Below are 17,096 nucleotides of genomic sequence, written 5' to 3' on the forward strand. Positions count from 1 at the left end.
AATATAATCCTGTTAATGCTCAAGGTTGTAAGAATGTCAGGAGAAACTGTATAACACAAGTATAACGATGGAAATAAACGCGCGAAGCACCTGTTAGCGGCAGTCGAAAGCGATTGCTAGCTAGAATCATTATAGATAAAACTTGTAATTACCTATGACAATATCAAGACACTATCGATATAGAGAATCGTGTTGGTACGGATTATAAATTATTACAATAGTGATAAAATTAACGATATAATACTTGTAATAATTATAATAACGATAGTTGTAGCAGCAGTAGTAACGATGGCAATAATATTACAGTATTAATTACATTAATGTCGTTAACAATGGCGTCGCGTGCAGCCAGGCTTCCGGAACATCTCCGCAAGCGATGGAATTATATCGTAATATAAGGCGCCAAAGGTAAGCTCTCCCTCCCTCCCTCTTCTTCACTCTCACTCTCACTCTCTCTCTCTCTCTCTCTCTCTCTCTCCTTCGTACTCCCCGAAAGTATACGCGAGCATATATCCGGAAGCCAATCGTGGCACGCACTGCCCGCGTTCTCCTATTATTACATAACTAGTATCGAGCACATATTTCCGGCCCTATCATAAAGTTTTTTTTTTTTCTTCCGTCACACGTGCGAAGTTTGAGAAACGAGTTCTACGCGAATCTAATATTTTCGTGCCCGAGGAACGCGAGCACGAATGATACAGTGGGAGTAATGTGGGACGACGAATAAACGTGCGACTGAACTTTGGTGTTTGTCAGGACGCACCTCAAAGCGTTTTATGGGAAATTATATACGTAAATCATTTATATAATCGCGCGCGTACTCGCATTCGGCGGGCACATCTTATCTCTGCTTCTTTTTCAATCTATCGATCTCTGTTTTCTTGTTAGCTTTTCACACATACATGCGTTATTATTCTCTCTCTTTCTCTCTCTCTCTCACACACACGCACACACACTTTTTCTCTCTCTCTCTCTCTCTCTCTCTCTCCCTTTCTCTCTCTCTCGCTCGCTCACTCGCTCGCCCTTTGCCATCTCTGCCCTCTGGCACGCATCCGTGTCATCATCGGCACTTGTACACAACTCGTGTCAACACACCTCTCTTTCTCTTCGTCGATCAAAGCGGTGTACAATCAAATGTCCGTATTGAGAACTTCTCGCCAACAAAGTTCGTAAACAAAGTTCGTACTGTAAACTTTCTTTTCAATTCCCATTCTTATTCTAATGGCACATATGCAAAATGAAAACCGTTGCATTGATCTTGTGTTAACATAACATTTTTCATTCTAGACATGCACGCGTGATCACTTTGTGACAAATGTAAGTACTTGTGGAGCAGCACAAGAGAAGACATTCATTTTACGGACAGTGAGGTAATTTATGATGCTACACTCGCAATACGGACATTCGATTACAGTTAAACAATACAAACGAGGCGAACATCTGATAAATGGAGTGAACACCATAATAAGGCTTAATTTAATTTGTTAGTAACTCGTGTGATCCTCTGCACGCGTTTGCTGCACGAGCCTGTTTTCACGCAGGTGTGCACTATGAATGGCCCACTCAAACTTTGCTGCTGTACATTTTCCAACGTTTGTGACGATATTCAAAGCCGAATCCTGTTGTCTTTACCGATCTCCGTTTAGCACTCTATGACACACAACGATCCCTCCTCTCGTTTCTATCGCATCGCATCTCATTCATCTACTTGCTATCTCACTTCCTCTGCCTGACATCGGACTCCTTGTTCGGCGTTGGTTTACTATAAATTCAATAAAAAAAGAAATGTCAGACGGACAGTAGCCAAGTGCGAGAATTCATAAGATGTCCTCGCTGATATACAATTTATAATTTAGAAACACATTCAACAAGGCGCGTAATTGTGGAATAAAGTAGGATAAATAATTCTCATTCGCGTTTTTCTTTTCGTAAACAGCGAGGACAAGTAATTTAGCCAAACTGAAATTGGTTTCAGAGTATGATGTCTACGGAACTTATCCGATAAGGATATGAATTAAACATTCCTGTTTCCACGGTTCTGTGACGTTGAGGATGGCATTGGAAGGTCGGTGGGAAGGAAGGGGTCCGTGAAACGGAATGTACCATTCCAAAGGTTCATCGACAAGAAAGTCAGGTTCATCGGTAGGAATAGATTCTACGCTACTACAAATCGAGAAAAGATGTAAAACTCTATTGCACACTTGATGAAATGATGAGAGAAAAATAAAACAAAAAAAAAAAGGACACTCACGTATCAGGGCTCTGATCGGTATCGGACTCCTCGAGTTCGGCTTTGTTCCGCTTCTTTTCGTAAACTAAGATGATGGCGCATAGAACGACGACTTCCGCACAAATGCCTAAGAAGGGCCAGAGTGCGGCGAGTTTGTCCTTGACCCTGAGGAATGTCTCGGCCTGCGACGTATGTTCCGGAACGGAATCGGACCAGTTGTACGACACCCTGCAGATAATGTTACCGCGATCGTTCATCTCGATGTTGTCGACAATTAGGACGGTGCCGTAGATGCCTCTCTCCTGGTCCTTGGTGATCTTCACGCGGCCCTTACTGCGCGTATAATTCTGGTCCCCGAAAGTCCAGGACACCTTTATACCGGGGTGCAACTTTCCGCCGCATACCAAGTGCAACTTTTCGCCTTCTACGACACTGGTGGAGTCAGCTAAATGTGCCACTGGCTTTGCTGAAATTTTAAAATCGCTTGTAAAACAAAAATTGATCCGACGCAATGTCCTCGCACGCTTTTTTGCTTTTTTCTTAATAGATATTTTTCTAACAGTAGCTTATATTCAAATCTGTGTAAAAAATGTTGGAATACTTACGTACGACTCTGTACTCAATTGTGGAGTTAGCCGTTTTACAAGTGTAATTTCCATGAAGTATATCTTTTTCCTGCAAAATCTCCAAGTTGCCGGTGTCATTATCAATCTTGAACAATTCTTCACTGCCAGCCAGTGCCGTGTTGAGCGGCGTCTTCTCCTTCTGCCATTGCACCTTATCACCAGTACTTTTGTTTGCGCATTCGAGCACCAAAGGTGCTTCCTTGGTAAGTACTCTAACTTTAATATCTGCATCAAATAAGGAGACATTGCTTGTCAGTGTTGTGTTACAAGTATAAGCATGCGACTTACAGAATAAAAATAAATCAGCGAGAAAAAAATAATGCACATGCAAGCATCTTTATGTTACTCAAAATTTTAGGGATAACAACTGAAATTCTATTTCATGGTGTAAAAGAATTTGTTTGTAACTTTATTCTCTAAATTGCTCAAATATAATATAATGCACGAGTGACAACGGCAACTACTACTACAGTTATATTTAGAACGTCGTCCTAAATATTCTGTAATAATAGCTAAGAAACATGGCAACTGAAGAAATGCAAACAATTTACATGTTCCACCTTTGTAGAATAAGTTCATTCACTTTTACGTGAATTGTTTGGAAGTTATTGTGTTAGAAGCACGTGATGTTGTGTACTTTTGATTTTTTTAACAAAAAATATTCATCGCATACATTGGAATAACTTCTTATTGATCAGAATAGTGTATACGCAGAAACAATTGAAAGATTACAATATGAGAAATTCAAGAAAGAGGGAAAGGAAATAAGTAAAGTAATATCTCGAACATGCAACACGGGACAATAATGAGAAGTTAGCAGTGACGATAGAAATATTGATTATCAAACATTATCAGAGGTATTGGAGAAAAAATTTCAGATACAAGCCACGTATGTCTGTTGGGGAGTAAATACTTGACTTATTAATTTAATCGATAATCGATACTTAACTGTTTATCAGATGTTATCAAAGGAATCTGTAATAAATACGCGTACAAAACGTGATAATAAAGTATCAACGTACATGTAATAATAACCATATGTAGTACGAATTGAATAAACTAATTTTCTTAATGGAAACAACGATAAGCGCACGCACATCACATAATCCGATGGAAGAAACTACGTGAATACATATACAGGATATCGCGATAAAACCGCATGAAAATTCTTTTAGTGATATATTTTCGAGATGATAAAAAAAAATAGAGGATTTGTTAATGCGACAATGCATGTTTCATACTACAAACCGCAGTGTATCATAAGGTGGAAAGTTTCCGCATTGTCGGTGCATTTGTATTCGCCGTCGTGACTCTCGGTCGCCTGGCTCGCCGAGAGCGAGCTGCTGTGGGTGCCAGCTTTTGAGAGGACAACCAGCTGACCGCTGGACAACTCGGGTTCCAGCGACTGGCCGTTTCTGGTCCATCTGATGGGATCATCGTCCTTCAAGTCGTTGCACTCGATGCTCCAAGACTGCCCCTCGTTCACGAGCGCTGGCCCCGAGTACTTCACTGTTATTTATCGAAAACAGAAAGAATTGAGATTTGTAGAAATTTAGAAAATATAGAGACCACAAGAATTAATATCATTCTCTTCTCAATTTGATTAAGCTAATTAACGAATCAAATAAATGTGAATATTTAATCTTTCTTCTGGAAAAGTACAACACAATAAGTACAGAATTGCGAATTAGTAAATTGAATGAAATTCTTCGTAAAAAAAAAAAATTAATCACGTGATGTTTTAGCGTAATTATTGCGTATCATACTCCTTGCAATAATGTGTTATTACAGCAGACAGTCAGGCTTGTAACTTGACATGCTTTAAAAAAAATTCATCACTCGTTATTTCCACGCGTGACTATAATTTCTTCTTTATCACCTAGAATAAACCGGTATTTGCATAAATGGCTGTCCTTGGCTACCTTCGAAAATATTCTTGTATAGGAGAAAGGCGGGATAAGTTTCCGAGAAATCGACGTAGAAATTATCACAAATAACTGTACAACGCTACTTTAGCAATTTTTGTCACGCGATAGGTCAAAGGTGACGTCTATTCTTTCTTATTTCTCGTCATATATTAATTAAGCTAATTAATTTTTTTACGAAATATTTCCAAGTTGATGTATTTCTATTTTTAAATCGATTGAAAACTTCGAGACTTATATTCAGCTTCCATACAGTTGATCGATATCCAATTCTAGAAAACTCACGTAGGTCGAAAGAAATATAGGCGAAAATATATTTATTCTTATTACGGACGCGAAAATCTCTGAATTGCGAATACTTAATATGCTTGAAGAGCGCATATTTACGTCAAAATAGTCGATAAAATGTTTTCCTGCTTTTGCGTTAGGAATAGGCATCGTATCGGCATCGATCACACGAACTCGAATCGTGATATCAGTTAATTATCTCTCAAGTATTTGTGGCACAATAGAATTCTTTCCCGGAAAGCAATTAATACTAATCCAACTAATTTATAGCAACGCTTGAAACTTTGATGGCTGCTTAATTCTGAATTTAACATCTATATATATATATATTATTTCTCTTTCAACACTCTGCAGAAATAAGTAAAGAAATCCTACAAAGCAATTAAATTTTTACAAAGAAGTTATTACTTCTGAATCTTTGATCATTTTTTGCTCATTATTTTCACAAAACATTTATTATATATTTTACTATCTCTGATACTTTATTAATTTCTTACGAAAAATTAATTTTTGTATTATCACGATAATTACGTAATAATCATAATGTTTATAAAAAATATAATCCTGCGAAAAGAATATACAAGTCGCGAACATTATTGGACGAACGGAGTTTACATAAAATTCTCTTCTCAACAGCTTATATTATGTGTTGATGACGAATCAGCAGAATTATTCCACGTGATGACGTACGCGTACATGTGTACGTGCGAGTTAAATGCGTCACAGTAATTTCACAGTGACAGCAACAAAGACAAACTGGCATAGTCGATGAAAATATGAGTCAGAGCAGAAATCGTTATTTGAGTCGCTACACGATAGCTCAGTGGTCAAAATAAAATGTTTGTAGCGTTATCAACGCCAATTGAAGAGATGAATATCGTGCGCGGAGCAAGCCACACGCGCTAATTAATTTCAATCTATTACTTTAATATCGTTAAAAATCTATTAAATGAACAAAACAGAGATCTGGAAATAGAAAAGTCATTTCATGTATTTTTTAAAATTAATTTGTGCAAAATAACTTTTATGCAAAATTGTTTAAATTTATTACATTAAGAGGATTAATTACAATAGAATCTAGATTTTCCGAATAGAGAATATATATTCTCATATAATAATAATAGAATTGTTCATAATATCTCCAATCACTTTTTCTTGTTATTACACGAGCTTTAATTCCGTTTCGTTCACACTTTAATTACATTGTTCATAATAAATTACGAAGGCTGCAGCTTATATAGAATTTTAAATCATCGATATTCACATATATCGTACGCCGTTTTATTTCATCGTAAATCAATACCTTTACGGTTAAACCCTGTTGAGTTGTCTTATGCTCGACACGATTTTTGAACGGCAATCAGTCAAGTGTACAACATTCAAGAGTCAACGTTCGTCTGTTTGTTTTTTTAATTAATATAATCCACGTATTATGATTTGGACAGAAACGAATCAAATTAATATGTGAATGTTTGAAATAATCTGACTCTCCTTGATTGAATTATCCAGATAATATCGCATAATCGCAAGCGATCGAACATGCCGAATTTTCTTGTTTCGGTTCGTTTGATAATTTTGTCCTTGGGAAAATTCAATCTGCTGACAGAAAGAGAATTGTCTAGCCGACTAATACAGCGTCAAATGCGAATGGGCACCGGAACACGGTGACTCCGGGAAAATCAATAAACTACAAATGTTATTTTAAGCCCGCTTTCACGATAGCTCCACGCAGCTGAAAATCCGCACGAGGCTCGCCGGCGACAGAACAAGGGTGCGACGAATTCTTGACCATTCTCGGTGCATTCCCGAAGAATTCTTAATAAGACAGTTTTTCACTCACCGACTAAAATGGAAAAAAAGCTCGGAAAATTGGCACAGAAATAAATACGCGACACTTGTGGAATGAACGATTAGATTCTAAATGTATAACATTTGAAGCGAATTAAATTTCACAATTGAAGGTCGTGTCCTTTAAATGCATTCACGATCCAACTTCTCAACTTGTGACTGTATCGTTGCGTATTGCACAAAGACAACGACGCAGAAAAAAAGGAACCGATATAGCACATAATTTCTGCCATTTTATTTCTATTCGGAGAGATCATATTCATGCTTGTATTCGCACTTTATTATTAGCTGACAAAATCGTGAATGATAGATTTCCGAAATATAAATAGAGCTACGAGTTTTTTTCTCTCAAATTTTTTTACAATTATCTGATAGTTTGTTAGTCCATTTAAATTTCATGGTGCGCAGTGTTGCATTTTTGAGTACGGTAATCGCGATAAAATTCGACATACTTTCGAATTATTTTCCTAGATTCGCTTCTTTTAAAAGTCAAAGTTTTAGCTTATCTGTGCCTCACAAAGCCATGGGACTCGGGCGTACGCTTAGGAACTGTAAAAATAGATGCATCCTTGCAGGATGAGACGTAAGCGTTCTCATCTGGTGTTCAAGAATAGAGATGTTTTTCGACCACCCAGATGTGGTGGCTAGATATCGCAGCTAGGTAGAGAGAAGAGCGCTATTGCTAAAACAAATTAATATTACCGTGTACGAAAAGTTCTTTTCTCAAAATACCTGTCCGCAAAATATCCAACCACCGTCGTAATATTCGTAAAAATAGAAAAAAAAACTTATTTAACGTCAAATTCGCGTATTCCTCAAAGTTCGTTAACTCCTTTTTCGATCCACGGATTGCCAACACACCCACGCAGGTCGGACTGATAGTCTTTCGAAAAACCCACGCGAATTCTGTGGATCTGCAATTTAACCTTGCAAATCGAACGATCGAGATGCTGTCTGGAAAATGACGAGAGTGCCGCGTATTTTTTTCCCGGCAAGACGAAGTCGGTTCAATTCGGTGCGTTATGAACCCGCCGCCGTGTTGCGGTTTATAGATGTAAAAATAGGTGAGCCGCAGCTATTCGGAGTCAAGTTTTTAGCATTCTCGCGTCTGGCACAAACGCAGACAGGCAGAGAGAAGCGACGTCCTCCACTCACTCACTCACTCTCTCTCTCTCTGTCTCTCTTTCCTTCTTCCCTCCGTCTCTTCCTCCGGTATAGTCTCGTCGCATCGTGTATATAGAGGCTAAGTATAACGATCCCCTCGGTGGACAGATACCAGATATGGGTTACCATTCGCGGGGAACTCAGTCGAGTTTTCTGGGTGGACGGAAAACAGGGTCAATCGTTGCGCAACAAAAGTTACCGCGGCGCGAATACTTTATCATCGTCGCCATCGACATCGTCGCGAAATACGAGAGCGCGATGCGACGCGATTTCGTCAAGTGCGAGATTTCGTCTTCACTCCCGCGATTTTCAGACGCGATTCCTTCGCGTGTGAACGCCGCGCCGATAGCGTTGCGAAATCGTGATTATGACGCGAGACTCTGCGTGTAACGTGGAATCGCAGAGCAGTTCAATCTTGGCAGCGGTTTCTTCTCGCGAGTCCTTCATCGTGAAAGCAACACATCGCGATGATGTGCGAAGTGCCCAGTTATTGCCGCGTCGCTTGTTATCAACGATAAAAAGACATGCTACGCTGGTAGCGGATTTAAAAAAGATTCAATAAATAGTTGGACCAATATAGGATCAAAGAAGATCCGATAAAAAGTGTTTTTTCTTCTTCCTATTATATTATCAATATATATTTCTCAATATGTCAGTGTTCGATAAAATTAATATATTATTATAATAAATATAATTTATAAGTTTTAGTGTCATTAATTTTTTGCTAAAAATATTACATATTTAAGAAAAAAAATGCTTCTTTAGAAACTTAAGATAAGCTTGTTGTATAAATTATTAAAAGACAGTTATAGTAACTTTATATTTAATTATTTTATTCTGAAATGTAGGTGGAAGTACGCTTGGGAAGGCAATAATAAATATTAATGTTAGACTCCGAATACTGACAGCAAAACGTAAATCGATGAGTTCAACTAACGATTTGACATGTTAATATTCGAAAGATTGATGTTAATGACCGTACGTGGAAAGATATCGCGAGGATCGATAAAGGAAAGAAAGACAATTGTACGAAGAGGGTTTATATATCTGTTTACCACGGAACATTCCTATTATCGCAGAATATTTCTATTTATCATTACTTTTAATTATGAGCCGCGATTTTCATTCCCCTTTTAGAGATAAACGAATAACATGCAGAAAAGCGCGTGCAGTGAATCGCGATGGGTGCAGCATGCCGTGACTCACGGAGATGCACACAACTGCAGCATTATCGACTAGACCTTTTTAGAACGCGTCCCAACGCGTATCGATAAGTCTCATTAAATGACCTAGAAAGCAATGCTCGACGCGAGATGCTTAACAAACTACAAATTACATTAATAAACGCGCCTATCGACACGTTCACTTTCGAGCTGTTTGCTCGCCACTTGCCGAATTCCATCATCAAAATTTAAACGCATCCATCGTAATATTTAAACAAATTATTACGAAATATGTCGACAATGTTTAAAATTGACGTTTCTTCAGCTCAAAAGAAGATTACCATTTCTTTTTACACTTCAAAATACAAATTTTTGCAATAAGAATGTTTTTTATCTTTTCTTCAAAAGAGGCATAAAGTTTTATTTCTCTTCTGTATTTTTAAATAAACCATAAACTCTCTTTTAAGTGCAACATATCTTCCCAAAAGAATTTATCATATTTTTATGGGATTTGAGTTTAATGTGTGCAATTAACATTGCATATAATTTTCTTCCTGTTTCTGCGTTTTTAAATGAGTTGAACAGGCGCAACGTATCTTCTGGAAAAAAATCTGTTATATTTTCATGTACTTAAATGTCCGATTGTGTGTTAATATGTTTCGTATGTGATCAACATGTGTATTTTACAAGAATCTAACGAGAGTAAAACTTTCGGTTTCATCTCCGGCATTCTCGCGACACTTCTCGAATGTGGGTGTACCGTTTTGATAGGCAGTGTCAGTGATGCTGTAAATATTAGTAGCTGTGAAAAGAGATCGCATCCGATGAAATCCCCTATGTATTCACACACCGACGCGAAATCTTTAACACAAACACTGACGAAATTATGACGGAAGAAGCAAATATACCGACACGCGATGCATAAGTTTAGCATTTTCCTCTGCGATAAAAGCATTGCGAGCTTTCGAATATTATTCTCGTTTAAATAAAAAACATCCGTCGCGCAAGACGTTATAATTTATTCCTGTATTTTTTCTCTGTCGCGCATTGTTTGATTTTTACCGCAATTATCTTAAAACGAGTTTAAAAAATAAAAACGCAGCTAACTCGTAACTAATTTGATTGTACTTTTTTGTACTTTTTATAATGCTTCTAACTTTTTCCTTCATTTCTTTCACTCAATCGCAGTAGTGATAAAGATATTGCTAGCAATAAAAAAATAACAAACGTCATTAAAAAATATCAAATGTAATTTCGTGATTTTCTCTATAGCTGTCCACAATAGTTTCGGATTAACGTATTTATTATAAATTGTGAGCACCGATTGCCGTATTTTTCGGCGTTAAATTACATTATAAAATTCTTAAGGCCGGAATTTCTTGTTTGTCTCCAGCAGTCATCTCTTCAAATTTCGTATTTATCGAAACTATTTGTAATATTTGTATTATTGGTATTTGTACTATTTGTATCGAAAACCTGTTGGATTATTCACGTGATTGTTATTATCAGACGCACGATCTAATCTTCGAATAAAGTCCTCATGATAAATATGGCTGCAATAAAATCCACTCGGCAGTAGATTATTACAACGTCCTCTTCAGTATTATTATATGTAACAGCTTTTATTCCTCTGACTCCAGAAGCTATAATTCACATCGCGCTCAATAGAAATGCGACCCGAGATGTTCCATTTTCGTATCTAGAACTGTAAGCCCGGTATTCTCTCATCGTGCGTTTAGCATCTAAACGCGTTCGTCTCTCATCTTCGTGTATATAGCGAGTGAGCTTTAATATGAAAGAAGAAATAACAAACGCGTCAGCTGTATTTATTTTCACACATGTATAAAGTTTCATTTCCTGCTAACTATTCTCAATAAAAACTTCTAAACGTTAAAATTATTAACACAGATATAATTTTGTTCAAGTTTTTAAAAATTAAATTCAAAACGATCTTTATGAAATATACAATTGAGTTTTATTGCTAGAAGAATGGTTTCTCTCGCGAAAACATGCGCGTTTAAACGAGCATCGCTTAGTATGATTAATCATGTGCGGACTCTCCGTATCCTTATAGATTGTCTTCGTCCGTATTGTGATAGTATAATTTTAAGAAGCAACAGTAAATCGTTAAATAAACTCGACTGTCATGCAAGTCAAGTTTTATCAGACTTGAGTGAGCAATGTGCAAATCGATCGGATACAAATTATCATCAACTGAAAATTAACAATATATGTAGCTGTCTCTAATCGATGAGAGACGACCGTGATTAATAATAACGATTGCATCAAGTCTACATTATCGTGCAATAATTTTATCAGCTATATAACAGATCTATGATACAATACAGCCTGCCAATGTAACACATAATTACTGATGCAATATTATTGATATATTCCTATAAATTATCGATGTAACATTGTTAACGATGAAATTAATTAATGTTACAGATTATGGAAAATATATGAGAATCTTTCGGCTACGGTAAACACTGAAAGTGTGTGTTCTTTGTATAATAAATAATCATGACGCGAATATCCGAGCAAATGAACGAGCTTTTGTAATCCCGTGGCCCGCTGTAATCCAGCTACGGGAACCGATACTGTTACCATGACGATTTCCATTTCGGAATTACATGATCAATCATCGCAAATGTCAATTAGCACACACGACCGTAAACGAATCATGGTGTCACGTGAGCTGTTCGTTTATTGACCGCGCCAGGATCAAACGCGCTTTTCGGGGGGGAAGTCTCGTCGTCCACGCGCACTCGGCTAAGGGAATCCAAAGTTATCAGGTAAATCGAAATGACCAGGACGATCAGCCAATGTTACCGGCGCCTTGCAAGGGTCAGGATGTGAGAGCGGAGGGTCAGAATAGGTAGTACGATAATACCAGGAATCGACGGACGGACGGAGAAGAGCCGTCGTGTGCGCGCGGCGTTACAAATAAACGATCGTCGCGAGCAAGCGGGTTGGCCATCGAGGAGAGGCCGAAAGGAACCAGTGCACGCCTCGAAGAAACTCACCTGCCTGGACCGTGACGAGGGTGCCCACCGCTAAATATAGCATCCCCAGCACAAAAGCAGCTCCTCGCCTCTCCATCCCGGTGGCGCTGCTGCCGATGTACGATGCGGTGGCGCGTGACCGTGTCTACGACAATACGATATCAACGACACGAGCACGAGATGCCCAACGTTGTTGGTGTTGTTGTTGTTGTTGTCGTCGTCGCGAAGCGAAAAAAATTCTCCTACACGATTGTGCGATGCACTTGGATGTCGGCAATGCCCTAAGCGGCGGCCAACCGTGTATAGCAATTGTCGTCCTTCTCGTCCTCCTCGTCGACGTTTTCGCTCTCGACGTTGTCGTCGTTAAGCGTCACTCACCGCGCTCGACACTCCGTCGTTGTCGGTGATCCGCGACGAAATTCCTTTGCACTCGACCGTGCGCGACTGACTATCGCGCGTCCAGATTGTACGCGCGAGAACACCCGTCACGCCGCACCTTCTCCTCCTCCTCCTCCTCCTCCGCCGTTGCTGTTGCCGTCACTGTTGGAGATGATGGAGAGGAGTAGTCACGAGTTATCACTGATCGTCTTTATCGTTATCTCCGCACTCGATTCTTATCTTTTAATGCGCACTGCACACAAAGACCGTCCGGGTGTACCGCCGCCGTCGTCGTCGTCGTCGTCGTCGTCGTCACCGTCGTTGCCCCGTCCTCGCTTCCTCCTCCTCCTCTTTTTCTTTCTCGTTATCGTCGTCGTCGATCCAATGACTCTCGAGCAAATGAAAGAGAGCAAAAGAGAGGGAGAAAGTGAGATACAGATCCCCACGGGACAAATAGCACCGTAAGCCACAAAAGCTACGGTAACGTCAGAAGAAAAATGGCCACCGAAATCTTCTGCTCCGTGCTCCGCGCGGACGTTCGTCTCACTCTGTCGCCCGACGATCGTTCCTAATCGTTCCCTCCTTTTCCGGTAGAAACCGCGTCCTCTGTTGTGCTGTACAAAACGCACATGCGCGGCACTTAAGCATTAATTATGTTTAACATGATTGAAACCCTAACCAACTAAAGTTTTATATATAACCTAAAAAATACATTGAGAAAAACCTAAATCTCCCTACATCTCCCTTCGACCAATCAAGGTATCTCAATTTTGTCCACTTTGTCCTGATGGGTCGAATTCCAATCTCCAATCACAATCTTCAATCTTTAATGCATAATTTGATACAGGCCTAAAGGGCATTTAAGCATGCGATGCGAGAAGTGCATAAAAAACATACTAACTTCACTCTATAGCGCGAAAATATAGCGTTCCTCGTGCGCGTATGCTGTTCTATAATTCTAACGCGAATTTTTCGCAACGTTTGTTGCAATACACATTACACTTTAACAATGAACAATATTTTTTTCAGTGGCCACGCGCAGCATCACCGGAAGCGCACTTCGGTTCATTTGCCGCCAAACTACCCTGCGTGCCGCTGCGATGAAGCTGTTGTTTATCTGTCGGCTCGCGATCCCCCGTTTACAGCAGGGTGAATAATCGTACTGGAATATTACGCATCACGTCATCGAGTCACTCGAAGTTCATCGCTGCGCGAAGTTTGTCAGACTGGTTTAATCGCTCGAATTTCTCGAACTTCATTCGACACACCATGGCCAAGGTTCAGCTAGCGAACGTTGCTGTCCTCGACAATCCTTCGCCGTTCCTGAATCCGTTTCAGTTCGAAGTCACATTTGAGTGCATCGAGGAGCTTAAAGAAGGTGCGAATTCAATTCTTTGCGAATCTGTGAATGCTATAGTATATCGATAATACATCGAAGATACTCGGTTTGTCCCAGTGTACACGCGACTTTTAAAGCATCCATCTTTAGGTTAATTTTGCAACAGTGATGTCACAGCTTCTAATAACACACAATAGTTCGTGCTTATCTTGCAATATAGCAAAATGACTATAAAAAAATAGCAATAATAAAAATAAGAAACGTATTTAAATGTAATAAAAGTTTGTAACCTAAATTCTCTGCAATATAGTTGTTTTCTTCATTCTTATACACAATGTAAACTATATATAATACTGATATTTTTTCAGATTTGGAATGGAGGATGATATATGTGGGCAGTGCAGAGTCAGAGGATTTTGATCAAGTTCTAGACACTATTTATGTTGGCCCAATCCCAGAAGGAAGACATATGTTTGTATTTCAGGTAAAACATGTATCAACTTTATTATATTGTATATCATAACTTACCAGATTTAATAATTATAATATTTTGCATTGTTCCTCACTTTTATGTTTGTTGTTTTTAGGCTGATCCACCTGATGTGAGTAGAATCCCAGTGAACGATGCTTTAGGAGTAACTGTTGTGTTGCTGACTTGCTCCTATAGAGGTCATGAATTTGTTCGCGTCGGTTATTTCATAAATAATGAATACACGGATCCAGAGCTTCGAGAAAATCCACCTCCACAACCACAATTTGATAAAGTTCAAAGGAATATATTAGGGGATAAACCACGTGTTACTAGATTCAAAATCAATTGGGACGACTGTCCAACTGGTACGGCAAACAATCTGCCAGAAGGCATGGAAGCGCCAGCATTGGAAGATACGTCGCAGGATGCACCCACGTCTACATTAGGTTTTACAGAGAATACACAAAACGGTGGAATGGAAGTGATGTGAAAAACTGTTTGCTACTGATAAGAATGAATGATAAAGTAGTACCTGGAAAAGAAGATGGAAGTACACACACTCCGTAATATATTTAGATAATTTAAAAAAATCGCGCAAAATGACCTTCCATATAATTATCAATGTTCTATAAGAGTTTACATACATTTTGAAAAGACACTACGTGTTGGTAATGTGATAACTTTGTTTGAACAAAAAGAGTGAAATGATTGTTAGCAAAATAGTTGCTCCCACATTTCTCACAATGAAATAACGGTACTGGATTATCATTTTATTATCTCTTTAAAATAGTGTAATTTCTGCAAAAAAGCTTACAAATAATAGCAAAGTGATAGAAGTAATTCTAGCAACACCTACAAACGACTAAATTAAATACAATAGATAAGTATGAACCATTTCACTAATGCAATAACAATTTTGACAATGTTTTCTAATGTAATGATTGTTTTTAAATTATTGTGTTTCATAGCCTATATAATTTGAAATTGAAAACTAAAAAAGATTTGTTTGGTATTTGAAATATTGCATCATTATTGCTTATTATAACGTCATGTTGCACTAGATCGTAAGACAGTTTCCATTTTTTATTAGTGTATATATATATATACGTACTAAGATAAAAATACATATTGTTTTTTACTTGATAGAGACGTGTTTTTTTTACACCCTTGATTCTGACATTTAATTTAATCCAGAATCTAAATTGGAATATAATAAATATATAAATATAATAGATACTTCACATTCTTATGAAGATAACTAGAAAACTAGATCTAATATACCTTGCTAATACGCATGCATTGTCTATATGATGTTTATACGCAATACGGCTCCTCTAATATATTTGTTGTAAAACTTTTGTCATTAATTTTTGCTTGCTTTTGCTCAAGAAGGGAAAAGGATAACATCAATTATTTGCATTTTATAAAATTTTTATTTTGTTTAATTACCAAAGTATATATTGTTGAATATATTAAAAAGTAGCAAAATTTATAACTATTTTCAAAGATTGTTTTAGAAGAAATTATGCTGAAATTTCAAAGAATACTTTTTTTGCAGCGTTTTTAAACATCTCAAAATCACGCAAATACACTATTCACGCTACTATTGTAAATATTACCGCAGATACATCCGGTATAATCCGAAAATTCTTCTAAGGTGAAGGAATCCTACAATAGGATTATTCTAAGAATAATCTTGAAGATTTGTCTAGCTACATTATGTTTTATTCTCTAAGAATAATCCTATTCTTCTATTGTCGTTGAGTGGCAACCTAATTTTCCATATAAGTGTGTAAAGTCTTTGATATAAACATATACATATAACGCATATACACATCCGTTAACAATATTTAATGCAGTACATGCCTACAATAAATGCCAAAATTGGAAAATCAATTGATTGAATGCTCCATACTCACAAAGGACAAAAAATTATTTTGAATCATAAAATATGTATCAAGTTTTATATTTTCTCAATTTTCCTTTGGGTGAATGTGGACATATCGAGCATTATTCATAAGGAAAACTAATCTCTTCATTGATAATTGCAAATAAATAAGTTGATGCAAAAAGGGATTGTGAAAAAAAATATATTTTAATTTCGTAATATTTGTTTAAATTTAATTGTTGCATTGTTGATTTTTCTTTTTTTTTTTTGTTTTAGCTTAAGTGTCCCAGTTGGATCTTTAAGCTATTTAGCATAAATAATCTATTGCATTTTTAAGAAGAAAAGAAATGATATATATAGTTCTTTATTGCAAAAAGATCTTTCCAATCATCATGAACAGTTCCTCATTGCACACTCATTGCTTAGGCTGATGGCAGAAAATGAGATGTAAACATAATCGTGGACGTATGGTAAGACGGAGAAAACTAAGTCATGGAACGTATTCACACAATAGCCTTTTTCTCTGCGTTACCATTTATCCGCGACTACGATTTTCGCCTCATCCTCTACCATCAGCCTTATTCCATTTATCTTTATATTGACATCTTTTACCTGAATTTTGTATTATGCTGATCTTTGAAAACCTACCTGTTTGGAGACCCAATCGCAGAACCATCAATAAGCAGAGCGTTAGCCATGGAGAGCCCAATTAAATACGCCTGGTTGATGACACAGATGAAGAGTACACTCAAAAAAATATTTCGCTGATG

At 37.6% G+C, this 17,096-nt stretch overlaps 2 protein-coding genes across 3 annotated transcripts; one reads left to right on the forward strand and one right to left on the reverse strand.

Moving 5' to 3' along the window:
* Positions 1-224: 224 nt before the first annotated feature.
* Positions 225-13,192, reverse strand: Bsg (immunoglobulin domain-containing protein Bsg). 2 transcript variants are annotated; one of them, XM_012372384.2, is made up of 5 exons: positions 12,271-13,192; positions 4,105-4,365; positions 2,836-3,081; positions 2,252-2,696; positions 225-1,762 (listed from the first exon to the last, which is right to left on the reverse strand). In XM_012372384.2, exons 1-5 carry the CDS (start codon positions 12,344-12,346, stop codon positions 1,717-1,719), a joined length of 1,074 nt encoding a protein of 357 aa, XP_012227807.1. In that variant the 5' UTR covers positions 12,347-13,192; the 3' UTR covers positions 225-1,716. The 2 variants fall into 2 exon arrangements, with proteins under 2 accessions (XP_012227807.1, XP_067212559.1); XM_067356458.1 differs by lacking the exon at positions 12,271-13,192 and adding an exon at positions 8,081-8,507.
* Positions 13,193-13,532: 340 nt separating this feature from the next.
* Positions 13,533-15,581, forward strand: asf1 (histone chaperone asf1). The gene is made up of 3 exons (XM_012372386.2): positions 13,533-14,005; positions 14,335-14,450; positions 14,554-15,581. The coding sequence occupies exons 1-3, from the start codon at positions 13,897-13,899 to the stop codon at positions 14,926-14,928; spliced, it is 600 nt and encodes a 199-aa protein (XP_012227809.1). The 5' UTR covers positions 13,533-13,896; the 3' UTR covers positions 14,929-15,581.
* Positions 15,582-17,096: the final 1,515 nt, after the last annotated feature.

This window comes from Linepithema humile, chromosome 5, assembly GCF_040581485.1.
Source record: "Linepithema humile isolate Giens D197 chromosome 5, Lhum_UNIL_v1.0, whole genome shotgun sequence".
Taxonomy (NCBI): Eukaryota; Metazoa; Arthropoda; class Insecta; order Hymenoptera; family Formicidae; genus Linepithema; species Linepithema humile.

What these genes read in the sequence shown, in the direction of transcription:
- Bsg (XM_067356458.1), bottom strand. Translation starts at nt 8,210, where the DNA reads ATGGTAACCCATATCTGGTATCTGTCCACCGAGGGGATCGTTATACTT. An exon ending in AATTGAGTACAGAGTCGTAC is followed by an intron (nt 2,697 to 2,835) that starts GTAAGTATTCCA and finishes TTAAAATTTCAG; the next exon opens with CAAAGCCAGTGGCACATTTA. An exon ending in ACCGATCAGAGCCCTGATAC is followed by an intron (nt 1,763 to 2,251) that starts GTGAGTGTCCTT and finishes TTGAATTTATAG; the next exon opens with TAAACCAACGCCGAACAAGG.
- asf1 (XM_012372386.2), top strand. Translation starts at nt 13,897, where the DNA reads ATGGCCAAGGTTCAGCTAGCGAACGTTGCTGTCCTCGACAATCCTTCG. An exon ending in CATCGAGGAGCTTAAAGAAG is followed by an intron (nt 14,006 to 14,334) that starts GTGCGAATTCAA and finishes ATATTTTTTCAG; the next exon opens with ATTTGGAATGGAGGATGATA. An exon ending in GACATATGTTTGTATTTCAG is followed by an intron (nt 14,451 to 14,553) that starts GTAAAACATGTA and finishes TGTTGTTTTTAG; the next exon opens with GCTGATCCACCTGATGTGAG.